This window comes from Centruroides vittatus, unplaced genomic scaffold (assembly GCF_030686945.1).
Source record: "Centruroides vittatus isolate TY-2023 unplaced genomic scaffold, ASM3068694v2 scaffold_752, whole genome shotgun sequence".
Lineage (NCBI taxonomy): Eukaryota > Metazoa > Arthropoda > Arachnida > Scorpiones > Buthidae > Centruroides > Centruroides vittatus.
In genome coordinates, this window is record NW_027122716.1 from 3,093,607 (window position 1) to 3,112,342 (window position 18,736).

At 30.8% G+C, this 18,736-nt stretch overlaps 1 protein-coding gene across 2 annotated transcripts; it reads right to left on the minus strand.

The window, feature by feature from the left end:
- Nucleotides 1–1,829: 1,829 nt before the first annotated feature.
- Nucleotides 1,830–17,512, minus strand: mtTFB1 (mitochondrial transcription factor B1). Of its 2 annotated transcripts, none has more exons than XM_067287954.1 (6): nt 17,413–17,512; nt 15,578–15,901; nt 12,515–12,597; nt 5,931–6,202; nt 2,551–2,704; nt 1,830–2,475 (listed from the first exon to the last, which is right to left on the minus strand). In XM_067287954.1, exons 2-6 carry the CDS (start codon nt 15,887–15,889, stop codon nt 2,301–2,303), a joined length of 996 nt encoding a protein of 331 aa, XP_067144055.1. In that variant the 5' UTR covers nt 15,890–15,901; nt 17,413–17,512; the 3' UTR covers nt 1,830–2,300. The 2 variants fall into 2 exon arrangements, with proteins under 2 accessions (XP_067144055.1, XP_067144056.1); XM_067287955.1 differs by lacking the exon at nt 17,413–17,512 and adding an exon at nt 17,070–17,116.
- Between the last annotated feature and the right edge of the window lie 1,224 nt (nt 17,513–18,736).

Genomic DNA, 18,736 nt, shown 5'->3' on the forward strand with positions numbered 1-18,736 from the left:
TTGTATGTGACAAAATCCACTAAGAGGGTGTATTTTATCCTGGATACAAATTTGGAAAGAAAATTCTGTACTATTTGATACAAAAATATGGAATCTAATGAATCCATACTGCATCACAATTTTACATACTGGAAATTACACAAGCTACATCTCACTTACACATCTGCATTTACTTTGCCTTTGGGTGTTTCCCTCCGGCTCACAAATATGTGTAAATCCCTATCTGTTATAAAATGCTCCCAAGATTTGTGTATCTGTAGGCCTATATTTTCATTTATTGTTTTATTTTTGTAATTTCATGAATCTGAATCAAGGTTTTTCAAAATGAATTTCAGGAAAAAAATAACAGAGACATTGGAAACCCTACTATATACATATACACATTTTTCTAACTATCAACAATAGATATTTATTAAAATACTGTACAGTATATTAAAAACCAAATACCTATAAACTATATCTGAATTATATTAAGCTTGCTGACACATATACAAGCATAATATACATATTTCTATAAAATAAATTAGTCATTGAACAAATAGAAGTACCTATTAGTAACTGTCTTTAATATTAACACTACGAGGTGTTCAGAAATGAGTGTGTCACTTAAAGCAATGTATTAACATAGTTATCTGATATCAAATTTTAATAAAACTTGTAAGCCTGCTGGTCAGGACATATCCTACAGATAATGTTACTTTAGGTAGAAGAGGAGAACTGTCAACTAGCAAAGTAAAAGAAGTGAGGCTCTTGTTCTGTACATTTGCTGTTACTATGAAAACATTGCAGGAAGAGATCAAAAAACAGCTAGGCAACATTTTACGCTTGAAAATATCCATTGAACAATTATCAACTGGATATTGGAAGGTTTGAGGGATGTGTATCTCTAAAGTATTGAAAGTCTACTGATCAGTTTGCAAGCATAGGAACCTCTAAAGTTACACAGGCAGTGGAATGCACCTTCAAGCAAGGCCCGGAGAAATCACTGAGAACAGTGGCTGCTAAACTTGGTCTTGTGGTAAGTAACCTATATGACATAAAAGTGAAGAAGCATCACTACCCACAAAAAGAAACCAGCTCTGAAGTAAAAACATTTTAGTCCAAAGTTTTTAGCAAAAACCAACCTCTAAAAACATGCTGATGTTCAGCTATGTGCCAAAGGAGAGTACATATTGGTACTACATGAGACTACTGGCAAGAAAACCCAAAACAATAACCTTGAATAAAATTCTATCATTCCACTAACAAATCAGAGGCACCATAGGTTTATAGGAAAGCTAAGTTTCCAAAAAATTACTTAATATGTCAGGCAATTGATGAATGTAAACACATCTGGACCTTTCATTTCTTGAGATCTATCAACATTGATGTATATCTCAATGTGTGTATTAAAAAGAACTTGATTTAAGATTTTAACTTAGGCCATGTTTATAGTGACACAGTGAGCAAAATGAGGAATGTGGTGAAAAGAAATGAGAACAAATACATATAATATTTGCACAACTTTATAACTTCAGGATACTGGCTTAGGATAAGAAGCATAGATATCCATCTCACTTTAAAACGTAACTGTACTTGCACATGTTTATGGTGATGTGAACTAGTTTGAGGCTCCAAAAGAGGCGAGCAGTGAGAACAAAAATAAGTTTGATAGCTCCATTCTCCTCATTGATGAAATTTACATAGTATTTTACTTATAATTTGTAACTAATAATAGTAATTAATATTTTTAGTAAAATTATTTTGTTTTAGTAATTATTTAAAAAACTACTATAATAAAATATATTAATTACTATTAATAAAAACTATTGACTGTTAACAAAAAATGAAAATACCGAATAGTAATTTGTAATAGTAATTATTCCTTAATAACTTTTTCTAGCTATTATTAGTGTCAAATTATCATTTATCCATATATTTAGCAGTATTTACAATGGATGCTGAAAAATTAATCAGAGCTGTTTCCTCTCCACTTTTCTTGCTGTGCCATTACGTCTTCCTTGCCATGCTGCTTTTGTTACTGCTTTGCACACCACATCTCCATAAATGTAGCCTTAATCAACTACTGTATCTGTTGGCAACTTGTTGTATTCATATATAATAATATATTATGCATAGTTCTATAGTTTAAAATACCATCAACTACTACTAACATTATATAATTCTTCTTCTATAGAAAAATTAGAAAGAATATGTGAGAAAAAATGTTATAAAATTAGGGTTATACTCTCTAAAATTATTGTATTTTATTACACAATATATAACAATTTATACAAAACGTTCTTATATATTAAATAATTTCACCTAAAATTATAATCTCTAATATCTGAATATTCATTACAAAACTGCTCATATAACATACAGATTTGACCAATTTCTTCATTAGTTAATTTAAACGGAGGTGTTTCTGGATCAATTCCGGTCTGACGAAAAACCTCATTCAACAACTGCTGTCTGTTTTTTGGAAATAACAATCTAAAATAATTTAGTTATATTAGTTTAATCATTCTTGTTTTGTATTTTTTAACACGTAATATCTACATAACTTACTTTACAGTGTGTTTACACATTTTCTGTCTCAAGTGAAACAGAGTACGATTAACTTTTTCTACTAATGGAAAAGGGCATTTAATCAAAGGCTCTTTCAAAGGTGTAAAAGTAACTACACCAACATCAACTTCAGGTGCTGGTAAAAATGCTGATCCTGAACAATAAAATTATTAAAATTCAAGATATAAAATTAATAATAATGTTGAGTTATTCATTTTGTTATTTCATCATGTAAAAAATATTAAAACTTTAACACAAAATCATTTTTTAGGAAATAAACAGGCTTGAAAAATTTATTTCCAACATTATATAATTTGTATAAACAATTTATTCATTGTGTTAATTTTTAATTACAGGCGGCCCTCGACTTTCACACGATTCACTATTTCGTACATTTTTAAAAATCCAACTTTTTAAATATTTTTGTCGATAATGAAAAAATTTGCTTCCATGCAGAATGCTCATACACTACAAAGTGCAGTAGCTCGCTCTACGTTCTCAGATACACATTACTTCCCACAATAGCAGACTTCTCGGAATTGTAATCACTACCGTGTTGTTCCGGACAAGAAGTTAAAACAGTTTTAGTTTTGCATTAGGGCGTGCATCAACATGTGTGTTTTGCCAATTTGTTTGTTTATGTATAAATATTTCATCCTTATAAATTGATAATCATGAGTGAGAAACAGAGAAACTGCAGTGCTGATACGAACAAAAAGAAATTAAGGACTCAAACTTCATATGATCGAGACACAAGATAGAAATAATTAAACGTTCTGAAAACAGTGAATCTTTTGCTTCAATCAGACATTTGTATGATGTAAACAGATCTACGATATGTTCAATTTTGAAAAATAAGAGTAAAATTAAGGAATACATTCAAAATTGTGGAAATATATCTTCAGAGATTGTTTCCAAAAGACACGGCATAGTGATGGATGAAATGGAAAGATCTTTGTCATCATGGATTGATGTTCAACATCAAAATAATGTTCCTCTGAGTTTTTCAAATATTCAAGCTAAGGCTCTTAGTTTGCATGAAAATTGGAAGACTAGATTAAATGAAGATTCTAACACGGGGTTTCAAGCAAGTAATGGCTGGTTCGACAAATTTAAAATGAGATATTCTTTACATAAAATTAAATTCACTGGAGAATCGGCTGATGCAGATAAAGATGCTGTGAATTTATTTCCTCATTGTCCAAAATTATTGTAGATGGAGAATATTCTCCTAGCCAAATATTCAATGTAGATGAGACAGGTTTATTTTGGAAAAAAATGCCTAATCGCACATTTTTATTGAAGGAAGAATCAGTTGTCTCTGGACATAAACCTTCCAAAAACTGATTGACATTGCTTCTTGGTGGAAACTTAGTTGGTGATTTAAAATTGAAGCCATTGTTAGTTTACCAAGCAGAAAATCCCAGAGCATTGAAAGGGAAAGATAAAGAATTGCTTTCAGTCATATGGAAATCAAATAAAATTGCCTAGGTTACTGCATTAATATTTAAAGATTGGTTCACTTTTCATTTCATGCCGACAGTTAAGCAATATTGTAAAAATAATAATTTACAATTTAAAGCATTATTAACCTTAGACCTCCAGGACCCCCAAAATCTCTGCAAAATTTATACCCGGAAATCAATGTTGTGTTTCTTCCTCCCAATATTACCTGCCTCATACAGCCCATGGACCAAACAGTGATAGCTATGTTTAAACAATATTATATGAGGACAATAATGACTAAGGCCATCAAAACAGACAGGGAAGATGGGCCAACATTAACAGATTTTTTTGAAGAACTATAATATATGGAACACAATAAACAATATTGGAGACTTGTGGGCTGAAATAAGAGTCGACAATGAAAGATTCCCGAAAACAATTGTGCCCACAAATGATGAGCGATTTTATATACCGTATTTACTTGCATATAAGACGAGGTTTTTATTCATTTATCACAGCTTCAAATTCCTTGGTTGTCCTATATTAAAAATATGAATGAAGCCTTCAAGCACCTTGACAAACTTTTGATTATCGTGAAAGAATGTAATCCCAATGGCGAACATATATCTCAAGTACGTAGGGCAATTAAGAAAGATACAGGATGTTATAGAAATCTTTATCAAGAAAAGAAAAAAAAGGGTGGTTTTCAACTAACTCTTGACAAGTTTATAAAGAAAACACCCAAAAGCACTTAAACACACCTTGTTAACTTCATTATGTATACATATTTATAAATAAATACGTTAAAACACAGTTTTTGGTGCATATTTCTTTTACATTTCTCTACTTTCAAACATTCAATATTCGCGCACACTTTCAGGAACCAATTGTGTGTGAAAGTCGAGGGCCGCCAGTATATAAAATGAAAGTTATGAATCTAAAATACAATGTGACTTTGTTCTATTAAGTAAAATAAAATATTTATATATGAATGATCAAATATGTCTTTAGACTGCACTATTATATTTCCTTTGTTCCAGTAATGTATATTGGTTAAATCTTTTTACAATAATGAGGATGCTTATATATATATACAGTCAAATCGCGATAAGTCAACACCTGGTTAACTCGACACCCTCAGTCAGCTTTCTGTGGTCCTGGCCAACATACATAGGCATTAATGTTAAAAACTCCGGTTTACTCGACACCATTTAACTCGTCACCACTGGATAAGTCGACATACTTTTGTTGTCCCACACTCCGATAAGTTGACATCCCTCCTGAAAAAAATGAATTCACTCCGCATGTGTGGTGCGAACTCATTTTTTTCAGGAGGGGGAGTCGATTATTTATTAATATATAATTAATATATTTAATAATATGTTATTATTATTAATATATATACATATTAATAAAAATGCCTTAACATTTTATGTATTTTTATGTATAAAATAATAACAGATAAACAAAAAAAATATACAATCTACATCGTCATACCAGAATCCAATTTTGCATTTTCTCATGCCAGAGGCATTAAGAATCCTTAGACGTTACTAAGGATTCTTAAGGACCAATTGTCACTTGTTGGCAACAAGTGACAATTGTGAAGATGATGTTTTCAAAGCATTCATGTTCGTTGAAAAAGAAAGTCAAGATAGTTAAGTACTCAAAACAAACAACACTAAACAAATTTTTCAGTTTATTATCTACAGAATAATTGTAAATGGAGAACACAATGTTTTGTAAGTCTATGTTACTGTATAAAGCACTACTGTATTTTATTAATTGTAGTTTTGTGGTTTTTTTCCAACTTCGCTTTAGTCAACACATCGGATAACTTGACACATTTCCACTTCCCCTTGGGGTGTCGAGTTATGCGGAGTCAACTGTATATACAATAATATATTTGCATTATAATTCAAAAACTTCCTTACCTAAAATTGTAAATTTATAGTCAGGTATACATAAATGTTGACACATTACAGATAACCTACATCGCTGGGGTGAATAGGGAGAAGCAATTAAACGTTCTGCCACTTCCCTCTGAAATGTCAAAGTTAAACGAGTTCTACCATATCGAAATGGCCCTCTTCTTTCTGACATCTGGCGCAACAATCTAATAATTAAAGGAGTTGCAATATTGAAAGGAAGATTTCCAATTATAAAAAAAGGTGGACAAATATCATGCCAATCCCTAGACATTTCCCTGTAAATAAAAGATTAGAATTCAAATAAATTTTTTAAAACAAAAAATTGAAAATTTTAACTTATAGCATAAATATCATAATTACTTAGAGAAAAATGATGTAACAAACTGATACAAACTTTTAAAAATTTTAGTTTTAAGAACCAAACTTTATTGATATAATGCTGGTTATGAAAGAGTACATGAAGGCAAAGGATTTGGTGGTAGAAATTTCGAAGAAGAATGTGTTTTGCAAATGGCCACCACCTACGATTTAGCCATGGTCAACACTTATTTTGACAAATGTGAAGAACATTTAATAACTTATAAGAGTGGGAATCATAAAACACAAATAGACTACCTATTAACAAGATGGACAAATCTAAAAGGGATTAAGGACTGTAAAGTGATACCAGGAGAAGACTTGATTACTCAGCATAGATTTTTAGTAATGGAATTAAAGATTGATCTTAATAGGATTAAGTGTAAAGATAAACTAATACCTAAAATTAAATGGTGGCTGTTAAAAGGGGAAAGTACAATAGAGTTTAAAGAAAAAGTAATAAGTGTTATTAACGGTAACACGAAGTGCAATGACTCGGCAGATGAACGGTGGACACAGGTGACCGGGGAAATACAAAGGATTGCAAAAGAACTACCAGGAGTAACAAAGTCAGTTAGGAAAATAGAGAAGGAGGTATGGTGGTGGAATGAAGATGTAAAGAAAGCTATAAGAGAGAAGAAAGATGCTTTTAAAAGTTGGCAGGATGAGAAAGGAGATGATAAGGAAAGAGAAGAGAGATGTCTATGTGCAGATGAAAAAGAAGGCAAAGACAGCTGTCGCCATAGCTAAGGCCCAAGCCCAAGACGAAATGTATAGATCACTCACAGGAAAAGAAGGTAGAAAAGTCATATATAGACTTGTGAAAATGAGAGATAGAGGGAGTAAAGATATGACCTATATCAAGTGTATAAAAGAAACAAATGGCAAAGTGCTAACTAAAAATGAAGAAATTAAGGCCCGGTGGAAAACATACTTTAAAGACCTTATGAACGTGGAGAATGACAGACAAACTAACACTGAAAATGTAGAGCCAAATATTGGACTAGTAGGCATAATAGAGAAATGGGAAGTAAAGCGGGCATTGAGTAAAATGAAAAACGGGAAATCATGTTTTGTAATTTTGACGGTTGCACTGGTACTGGCACGTTAAAACTAAATGGAATACCATTGCCAGAAGGTACTGAATTCCATTATCTGGGATCTCTGCTGCAAAATGATGGCAACATTGATAAGGAGGTTACTAGGAGGATCAATGCAAGGTGGTTAAAGTGGAATCAGGTGACAGGAATAACTTGTAACAAACGCATGCCACTTAAAATAAGAGGGTTAATATATAAAACTGTCATCAGACCCATGCTTATGTATGGGTGCGAATGCTGGCCGATGACAGCCACCGAAGAGAAGCAATTGCATGTGGCAGAGATGCGAATGCTGAGGTGGATGTGTGGAGTCACGAGGATGGATAGGATTAGAAATGACTACATCAGGAGAAGTTTAAAGGTAGCACTTATATCAGAAAAAATAAAAATGGGCCTATATCAAAAAAAATAAAATAGGGGCCATGTCTGTAACTGGCCCCTATTCAGACATTACAGACAGGGAAAAAACCCAGAAAACTTCACATGGCCAGCCCATCCTGACGAAGTGAGAATCCACGACCAAACTTTCAGTGTTCAGGGAATGAAACTGTTGGCCAATGGTGGGTTGTCACGGGGTAATGCTCACACAACAAGAAATAACGTCACACTGAGTCGGAAAATGCATGCATCATCCTTTGTTTTAAAAAAATTAGCAGCGAGGACACTTAATCACGCCAACGAAATCTAAGGCAACTGATGAAAACCGAGACAAATTTTTCACAAAAAATGTCAACAAAAACGGAAACCGACAATAACCGAAGTCAACAAAAACCAAGGTATTACTGTACTTTATGTTGTGCCAATAAAGGATGAAAAAAACCTCAGTAGGTTTTGAAGGTTTTTCAATTTATTTATTTATAAATAAAACATTCCAAAAAATTTTCAGACTGATAAAGGAAAAATATTTTATAATAGAATAATAGTAAAAAATTATATATTATATAATAGTAAAAACTTTGTTTAAAACATCAAAAATTAATCAACACATTCAGATACAAAAACTGCCATTGTTGAAAGATTAAATAAAATTTTGCAGAATAAAATATACAGATTATTTACTTATCATAATTCTTATAAATATACTAGTTGTACCCAGCCACATGTTGCTGTGGCTCAAAATATATCTATTATAAATGTATAACAGTCCCCGTGGGGGGAATTTCAAAAAATCCCTTCTTAGGGTACATTCTCTTGACGTACCCTATTAAAATGCAAAAAACTGCATCTAAAATAGTATAATAGAAGCAGAGTTCTTCGTGGTCAGCCTTAATCCTGTCCCTCTCCCACATGGGGGGATTTCGACATCTATATTATATAAAAACACGTGCGTATTCGAATGCAGCGTTGTATCAAAATTTCAAAGCAATTGGTGAAGAACTTTCAGAGATTAGCTATTAGGAACAAATGAACATGTACATTTTTATTTATATAGATAGATTAAAAAATTATCCAATATTGTAAAAAGCTATAATAATTGTTTTCACAGAAATATCAGCATGGCTCCCTCCAAAGTTACACCCTTGCATCGTACTGCAATTTTTGAAAGACTATATGGTATAATAGGAGGAAATAAATTTAAATTCAATATTGACGATCTCATTCAAATTTCAAAAATATGTAAAACATTTAGTCGAGGGTATCCACGTGGGGACAAAGGAAATATTTATTAGTCCCAATCAATTTCTATCACATCCTAAAACATGCATATTAAAAGATACTGTCACATTTCATGGTGAGAATGAGTCATCCTATTAATTTACAAAGAAGTTGGACAGTTGGACTGAAATTTTTAAATATAAAATATCATTAGTTTCTGGTAACTTTACAATACACTCAAACCTGTTTTTGTGCGGTCTTTTTTTGTGCGATTTTTTATACGTGCAATGTGTTTTGTGCAATTATTTTTGTGCAGTATACCAATTTGATTGAAATTCATATACCGCACACAAAAAATCACACAAAAGAAATCGCACAAAAACAGGTTTGAGTGTATTAGAGAGAAACTATGTCATATTTTACAAGATATTCGTGAATCCAACCACAGCTTTGTAAAAATAAAAATATTAAAACAGTCTAGGACAGTGTTTCCCAAACTTTTTTAGGCCACGCCCCACTTTAACATTTCTAAAATCATCATGTCCCCCCATATAATAATTTTAGTTAAAAATTTATTTTTGTTCTTTTTAGTAATATGAATGATAATTTTGAAAGCGATTTCTTACAACTGTTGTCAAAACAAAGAAACGAACTTTTAATAAATAAAAATAAGATATTTTTAAAACTTAATTTAATGTGATTTGTGGACTTGATGCTTTTTACACAGCGATTTTATACCTGGCTCAAGCTTAGTTAGCGTAAGTCTCAAATCTCCACGTTGTGTTATATCCAGACGATTTCTTTTTTTAGTCAACAAATCACTCACAGCTCTAAAGCCACATTCAGCTAGATATGAAGATGGAAACGGTAATAAGAGTTTTCTTGCACATTTTGTGGTATTGGGGTATTTTTCTTCTGTTTCATCGCAAAGCAATGCCATCGCACCTTTAATATTAAATAGAGTTATTACAGATTCGTCACTTTGCAACTCCGCGAGTTCTTCTTGATATTGCAGATTGGATATATCAGCTAAATCCACCAAACCTGGTTGCACCATCCATGTCGGAAAATTCATTTCTTTTAAATCAGCAAATCTCTCTTTAAAATCCGTAATTAAAATTTTTAAATGATTAACAATTTCAAGTATTGCAGAGTCAGAAACATTACACTTGTTGAGCCAATGAAACTGTTCAAAATTTCTGTTACTTAAGTGTTTCTGACTTAATTCTAGATTCTTAACAAAACCAAATATTTTTGCTTTGGCATCGACCAGTGTTTTGCTTGGTCCTTGTAGTTGCTTGTTCAATATATTTAGCTTCTCAAAAATATCGGCTAAGTAACTTACATATGCTTTGCCATTTGTTGTCAATAAGAACTTCATTTCAGGCTTATCAATTAAAAACTTTTTAAGCGAATCAAACAACTCATTAAATCGTTTTAAACAATTCCCTTTTGATAGCCACCTTACTTCAGTGTGTAGTAACAATCGTACATGGTCTTCATTTTGCTCCTCACAAAATAGCTTAAATAAGCGCTCGGTTTTAGCGCTGGCTTTTATCGAGTTAATGCATTTGATAACTGCATTTAGTGTTTCATGGAGGATAGGAGACATGTTTTTAGCCACCAAGTTTTCTTTATGAATAACGCAGTGAATAAGGGTCATTTCTGGATTATCAGCTTTCATCAATTGTAAACAACCATTTTTCTTGCCCATCATATTGGGGGCACCATCTGCAGCACACGAAATAACATTCTTCATGGGGATCTCATTGTCATCCAAGTAGCATTTGAATATGTTGTAAATGTCTCTCGATTTGGTAGTGCTTTCTAATTGTTTACAAAATAGCATTTCTTCTGCAAACTGTCCACGTTCAATATATCTAACATAAGTGATAAGAACGGCCTCACTGTCTCTTAGAGTTGACTCGTCCATCTGCACAGAAAAATTTCTGGTTTTTAGTTTCAAAACAAGTTGTTTTTCAATGTCATTGCCCATCTCGTCGATCCTTCGGCTGACAGTATTGTTACTAAGAGGCATTGCTACTACATCCTCGTCATCTTTTTCTAAAATGGTTTTCATAAAAGCAGAAATAGAGGGCTTTATTAGATTCTCCCCTATTGTGTGGCTCTTCCCTGATTTAGCAATTAACAAAGAGATTTGGTAACTAGCCTCTTGGATACGACTATTTGTTACATTTCTAGACGTGAATATTGAAGTAATTGTCATCCTTTTCTCGAACTTTTCCTTCAATGTTTTGAAGAAACTTAAATCTGAATTAATATAGTCCTTGTGTTTGGCCTTCAAATGTGCTTCAAGCCGACCCAATTTCATAGATTCATTTGTCAAACATTGCTGGCATATTAAGCAAAACGGCATCCTCTCATCATTAACTGCTGGTATGAATCCATATTTCAGATATTCCTCTGAATATTGACGAACTTTCTTTTTTGTTGTTCCACTCATTTTTTATGGGCTAAAAAAATAAAATTTTGTAAAAATAATTCAATGTGACAGAGTAAACGTAAATTAAGAAAAAATTGTTTTTGTGTAGATATACATTTTGCCGCAAGTAATACTAGGGATAAACGCAAGCCCTGAAGATTACAGAAGATTAGATTGCGGGAATTAAATTCTTATGGACTCCTTTATCAAAGACACTCCTATTAGAGATATTCAAACTAACAAAAATAGCACAGTTTATTAGTTTATAAATATTATCAATAGTTTTAAACTTTAAAAACTTATATAAAAAGTTAAATGTTTAAAAAATAAACAAAAATTATTCAATACATAAAAATTATATTTATACAACATGTATCAATAAATTCATTTAATCATATAAATGACAGACAATTAAAAATATTACGACATATAGGTGTTAAAAATATAAGAGTTAAATTCTTAGAAAAATTTTGCAAAAACGTTGTTACTTAGCGACTTTAAGAGATACAAGATTTCTGCGACAAGAGATACAGCAAAGGGAAAAGCTGAAAAGTTACAGTACTTGTGGACTCTAATAACATAGTTTAAGTTTTGATACCATCTTAAAAATTATTATAAATAATTAAAGTCCTCTATTTAAAAAATTGCTTTTTCATATTATTTGTCACCTAAAGCGTTGCGTTAAAAAAGCTCATAGCGAAGGGGGTAAATTATGTCATGTCAATTCTCAAATTGCCCCCCTCCAACCAGCAAATTGCCCCCCTGTGGGGCGTACGCCCCACTTTGGGAAACACTGGTCTAGGATAAAATGTATTTGCAATGTTAAAGACTAAATACAAAAAAATTTCTTTGTATTTTTTGGTATTTTCATTTGGAATTTAACAGATGTTTATGAACAAATGTGCCAAAGAGTTTAAAAAAAAAAGTTTTTTGTACTTAGTCTTTCAACATTGTAAAAACCAGCTTGTTTGGAAATTGTTATTTTAGTTTTATTTTATCTTCCTGTAATTGATTTATAACTTAGAATAATTCAATTGAATTTTTGCAATATACTAAAATAGAAAAATAATAATAAATTGATATAAACTTACTCGGGAAAAATAGTTTCCATATTATAATCCAAAACATCTCCGAGTATTATTTTCATTCTTCCTGGTGCTGCATTTGATAAAAGCTTAAATTTATAACATTAAAGAATTATTTTATGTACTTCTTGAAAAATTCTATAATACAGTAGAATCTATTTACTGTAATCACTTTGGATTTTCATCTACATTGATAACGTTAAATGGAATAAATAAATAAGACTACAATTAGAGGAAACTTGCTTTATTGACTAATATTAAAAGGATATGCTAAAAAAAAAACAAAAAAGTACTTGATATAATGGATTGTCTTTCAAAGGAATTTTGAAAGACCATCCCCATTTGGCTATGAACTTGAATATGTTGGTTCCACTGCAAGGCCACTCAAAATAAGACTAGCTGAACACAAACATGATATTGAGAAAAAAAAACAAAATGCCGCTCTAGCCATGCATGCAGTGGATAACAATACATCGCTTGATGATGGTAGCCTTCCTTGACAAGGCTACCATCATCGAGCGATCAAAACACGCTGACTCCAACAAGATACTAGAAACATCGGAAATATTTAAATCTGACAAAAAGAGCCATTGCATAAATTTTAAAGATGAAAAACAATTATATGCATAGTAATCCTTATATGATCACATGACCAAATATGATGTAACAACATGACCTAGGGTCAGTATAACAAAAAGTTCTCAATTATAGTTATAGCTTTTTTAAATGTTTACTATTCAAATCCCCTGCAAACCTTATAACCGGTGCAGTCAAAGTTCGTACGCGAACGTTTTCGGCCCCTCACTAGGTCCTTCTTCAAGCGGAATTTTCTTTTTCGACCGTTACATCGAATAACATCCTCTTAACGGATAAAAATTCGAATCGTCAAAATTCCGAATCTAACGAAACCGCGTGCTATCCAATATTCCAAAGTTTACGTAAGATGATCGCGTGCTTATCTTCGTGATGTAATCATCTAAACGCAATCTGATTGCACTTTTTCGATGCGACTTCCCCGTAAGGGTCTTTTTTATTCATTTGGCCCCCATTGTTTCAAATCGCTGTCTTGAATTAGTGCCTGCCACGCTAAAGACAGCTTCATCTCGTCCTTCGAATTGATTGGTTGGGTGTACTCAAAGGCTTTACTCGCTGTATAGGTGAATTATATTAAATGTTTACTTTCTTACTTTTATATTTTTGGTACCGCTATTAACTTTCATATTCACTGTTACTTTTAATTCTATTTTATATATTTCAAGAATTGCTTTCGTTTAATTTTTCAAAGAAGTCATTGGTTTGATTTCAAGATGATCTCCAATTGCAGATTGAAAATGTTTGGATCAGTTGTTAATATAAAATAGGAAATAAAATCAGTTATTAATATGTTGTTATTAAATTATTACCCAAAAGTGATTTTAGAAAAATGGCTTAAATTAAAAGATCAAAAAATAGAAATAGATAAAAGTGATGTTATATTAAATTACTTTATGAACAAAAATTATTTGAAGTAATTAAACAAATAGTAAGAAAGGAAATAATAGTATTAACACCAGAACAAACAAATAATATATGTAAATTATTAAGATTTGAAAAGGAAATGAACAAGGTGATGTACTAAAAAGAAAATGTGTTGTATATTCTTTTGAATATAATTGTAATAATAAATATAAATATGTAGATGAAATGGAAAGAAAACTAAGTATAAGAATTTCTGAAGACATTAGAGCAATGAAAATATAATTACGCTAACTCATCACTGGGCTAAACATTGTCAACAAAAATGTGAAATTAATTTAAAATCAGTAAAAATTGAAAAAAATGAAGATCATAAAATTATGAATCCTGTAGCTATATAGACTGTGTGATTAAGCTAGTGGTCATACTTTAGTAGTTAACGTTAAAATGGCATTTTTCAGCAAGACAATGTCCACTTAAAGATCACAGAACGCTTTTGAAGCAATTGAGATAACCAATCGGCCAGGTTCCCAAATCTGCTCCTTATTGAACACACATGATAAAAACATCCTTCAAACACCAAAACTCCAGTTTGAAAATATAAATTTAATGCAAAACAAATGTTTTCAATTGCCTTAAGCAACCATCATCAGGTTTCAGAAATATTCTAAATAAGAACACAAATTTAGAACAAACAAATTTAAAAAGGTCAGAACATCAACATGGTTGAAATTAAAAACTGACTTCAAATAATGCACTAATGACACTCAAATAATGCACTAATTCAAGCGCCAATTTGCCATTAATATCAGGGAACTGACTACACAATTGAAGACATTCCTCAAGACATTTTAAAATGATTACTGTTAAAAGAGATCACATTCACTATTAATTTCACAATGAATAACTTTAATGAAACCATATTTTTCATATGTCTACTGATAAGATAATTAAGTTTATTTAAGCCAAATTTCTATAAACTTAAAGGGATCTTCATGGTTCATTTTAATTTGTGCCAGTGTATATTATTGCTAAAAATATCACAAGCTTAATTATATAATACATTTTCAACTTCTGCTATTGCTAGGTTATAAAATTTTGCTTCTAGCAATACAATTAATTAATAAAACAAACAAAAAATAAAATGTAAATTGTCTTAAATGTATAATTTTTTAGTTTTACCTTCCTACCATTGGAAAAATTCGTACGGCAACAACATAACTGCATAACATCTAATAAATTCACAGATACAGTTGTATGTACTTTATTAAGATAATTCTGACTTATATTAATGGAACATATCAGAAGCATTTATCATTTTAAGAAGACATAAAAATGAAGAAATGTCTGTATTTGCAAAATTTAAAATTATAAACTAAATTAGATCTCCCAATTCCTAAATAATCAAAAATTAAATAATGGCTCAACATTTTGGATACAGATAAGCAAACAAAGTTCAACAATAATATTATTTTTCATACTAAAAATTTTTTGATGCATTGATAATAGAAAAGCAGCAAATTGCATTATTATTTAAGCATGTAGAAAATTGAAAAAAAATAATCATTTCTTTATTTCCATTAATTTAAAAATTTTATTACTGAAATTACTTACCTCTAGACTAGGTAAAAATCTATCATCTTTCTCAATCACAACAACGTGTTTGGCTCCTTTCATCAAAATTGAACGAGTAATATTTCCTGGTCCAGGACCAACTTCACAAACATAACAATCTTTGATTCTACCAGCAGATTTTACGATTTTATTTGTAAGCTTATAATCCAGTAAAAAATTCTGAGATAAATGACGTCTTGCTTTTAACTTGTACATATACATAAGTTCTTTGATGCTTGGTAAAGGTGGAAGACGATTTACAGATTCTTGAATGATATTTGCTGAAGTTTTGATAATTGTTGAAGAAGCCATTATTTATAGATTCTGGAAAGGAAAATTTTCATTAATGTATTTTTGTGTGTATAACCTACAATGGTGTATAGTACATAGAAAATTGGTAAAATAATAATATCTTTACATAACTTGCACACGTAGGTGCAAGTTTCTATAAACTTCTATGCATCTAATTTCATTATGATAATGATGATGAACTGTCTAAATATTAAAATAATTAATAAAGAAACAAGAGTCAATTCAAATTCAACCTAGAGTTGTTATTTAATGCACAAAGTTTTCCGATTCTCGTGAAGAGGTTAATATTTTAGAGTTCTTTCCAAGCTGGTTCTAAAATCAAACTTGGAGAAAACACTTTGCAACTGACTAGCTAAAATATGTTTTTATTTTATTTATTATTACTTTTTTTACAGATAACTGGTCGAAGAATTAATATGCTATTGAGTAAACCCTATATTAAATTTCAGTTTTAAGAAACAATATGATAGATTGTTTGGTACTAAATTATTCCAATAGTAACACACAAATTAGATAAATTTTTTGCTTTTCTCCAGTATTTGAAAAGCATTGAAAAAAACAGAACAAAAGCATTGAATACATTAGAGTAGAACAAATTAGACACCAAGAAGATCTAACATAATTAACCCATGAAGGAGAGATGCTTTTCAACCAAATTTATGGTAACATCATTTATGATGTTACCATTAATGTTCGTTGGCAGTGACAGAACATTTTGTTTTTGATATACAGTATATATAGAATAGATTTAGATATAGATATTATCATATTGCATTTAAAGGCATTTTTATGCATAAAATACAGCTAAAAAGCTTTAAAAAAAAAAAAAAAAAGGGTTTGTTTTGGAGATTAATTGGAGAGAGAAAAGCAATCAACATTACACAGATTCTTTAACCCCCACAAATGGAAAAAACACGACTAATAAAAATGCAAGACTGTGTATATATATATATTTTTATTATTGCATATAAATAAACATAGTAAGAAAGTATATATTTTTTTGGGTCTCCAGAACAAATTAATCAAATTTCCATAAAAACATAAGGTAAATCGAATCGGTTAACGAATAATTTGGATAGCAAACAAAGTTTTGGAACAGATTATGTTTGCTAACCGATCACCCACTGTAATATTTTTCCAGTGAGTTATAATTGAATGCATAAAAGTAAAACTTTTCTACCTCAATTAGATTTTATTTTCTTTTATTTGGATGTTATGAAAAGAGTTCCATTTCCAGAGAGAACAAAACATCTATATAACACACAGCTGTATTGTTTAACTTTCAGACATTCTACCTTTACACATATTTTTAAGAATACATTATGCCCAAAAGTCAAAAGATTACCCGTACGTCATTTATCTCTGCATATAAAATAGACTAATCAAAGGGTTGTCAAAAGCAATTGCAGTACTACCATAATAATAATTGCCAATAATTTAGTTGAGCAGGCATCTAAAAGAAACCGGTGTTTGCACGCTGTGTTGACAATAAACATTATATATTTCAAGATGATGTTGCATACAACATTTTCTTCCTTCCGTTTTTAGCCAGATTCTATCCATGAAAACTGGAGATTTGGTAATCCTAAGGCTAACATTTGCATGAGTTACAAGCAACAGTCAGAAAACGACCATATCCCAATTGGGTTAATGTAATCCTTGGTGCCAAGATGGCGGCTCGTCATTGATTCCAGCAAGGAAACAGTGGGACGCACGTTCTAACCTAACTTAACCTATTCTAATAAATTACCATAATTATTAGCAACCAAATTATTAGAATAGGTTAGGTTAGGTTAGAACGGGACCACTGTTTCCTTGCTGAAATCAATGACGAGCCGCCATCTTGGCACCAAGGGTTACATTAACCTGTTTCTCTAATGTTATTAAATTATTGACAATTAAATTGATTTTTAAACAGCAAATAAATACGTAAATTTATAAGCCATTACTCGAAGATTTAGAAGTTCAAATATTTAATAAAACTTTAAAAATTATATAGAATTACCTGAAAAAATTAATTGTATATTTGCAGATTAAATCCTAATAGAAACATTTTATGCGCAACATGTGTAAAGTTTAAAACGCCCCCTTTCGACGAACAATATAATAACAATTTAAAATAATTTTATTCATATAATTTTTTAAATATAATATTAATTATTTTAGAAATAAATTACTTTTATGTTAAATTCTATAAAATAAAAATATTCTTATTTTTATTAAAATTCTTTTTTATTTAACAATATATCGAAAATATTTCCTGAAATTTAATTCTTATTAGGCCTGTATAGTTTGTTAAAAATACAGTTTAAAAAAACGCAAACAAGTTAATAACCTTTGACTGATTTTATATATAAACCATTAATCCTGAAATTGAATAATTAACGAACTTAAATTCCAATTTTTTAAATTCGAAAAATCAGCAAAATTGAATATATATACTGTATTTCAAGTTTTCAACCCGGAAAAAGCAGATGGGCCGGCAAGCCAAAAGGGCTAACAAGTGAAAGTTACTTTACTTTAGTTAAAACAAAAGAACAGATCACAGCATCTGTGTATATGAATACACCGAACCATTTCCTGTGTGATAACAAGGAAATGACAATTAGCAGCGAATACACAAGATCCCCAGAACTGCAACTTCAACCATCCTTTGAATAAATATAAATTGCTGTGCCGTATGAAAGAATGAGAAATACAGTTTTTTCGTGATTTTTGCACTTTTCAATTCCTTATATTTCGGCAACCGCTTTATACAAAATCTTGGAATTTTGCATACTACCTAAGAAAATTAATTTTCTTTCGAACCAGACGAGATATTCGAAATTCCTATAGGTGTTTGGGAGT

Coding starts and splice junctions, on each gene's coding strand:
- mtTFB1 (XM_067287954.1), bottom strand. CDS start 15,889: ATGGCTTCTTCAACAATTATCAAAACTTCAGCAAATATCATTCAAGAA. Junction 12,598..15,577: donor GATTTTTACCTAGTCTAGAG/GTAAGTAATTTC, acceptor TATAAATTTAAG/CTTTTATCAAATGCAGCACC. Junction 2,476..2,550: donor ATGTGTAAACACACTGTAAA/GTAAGTTATGTA, acceptor AAATTATTTTAG/ATTGTTATTTCCAAAAAACA.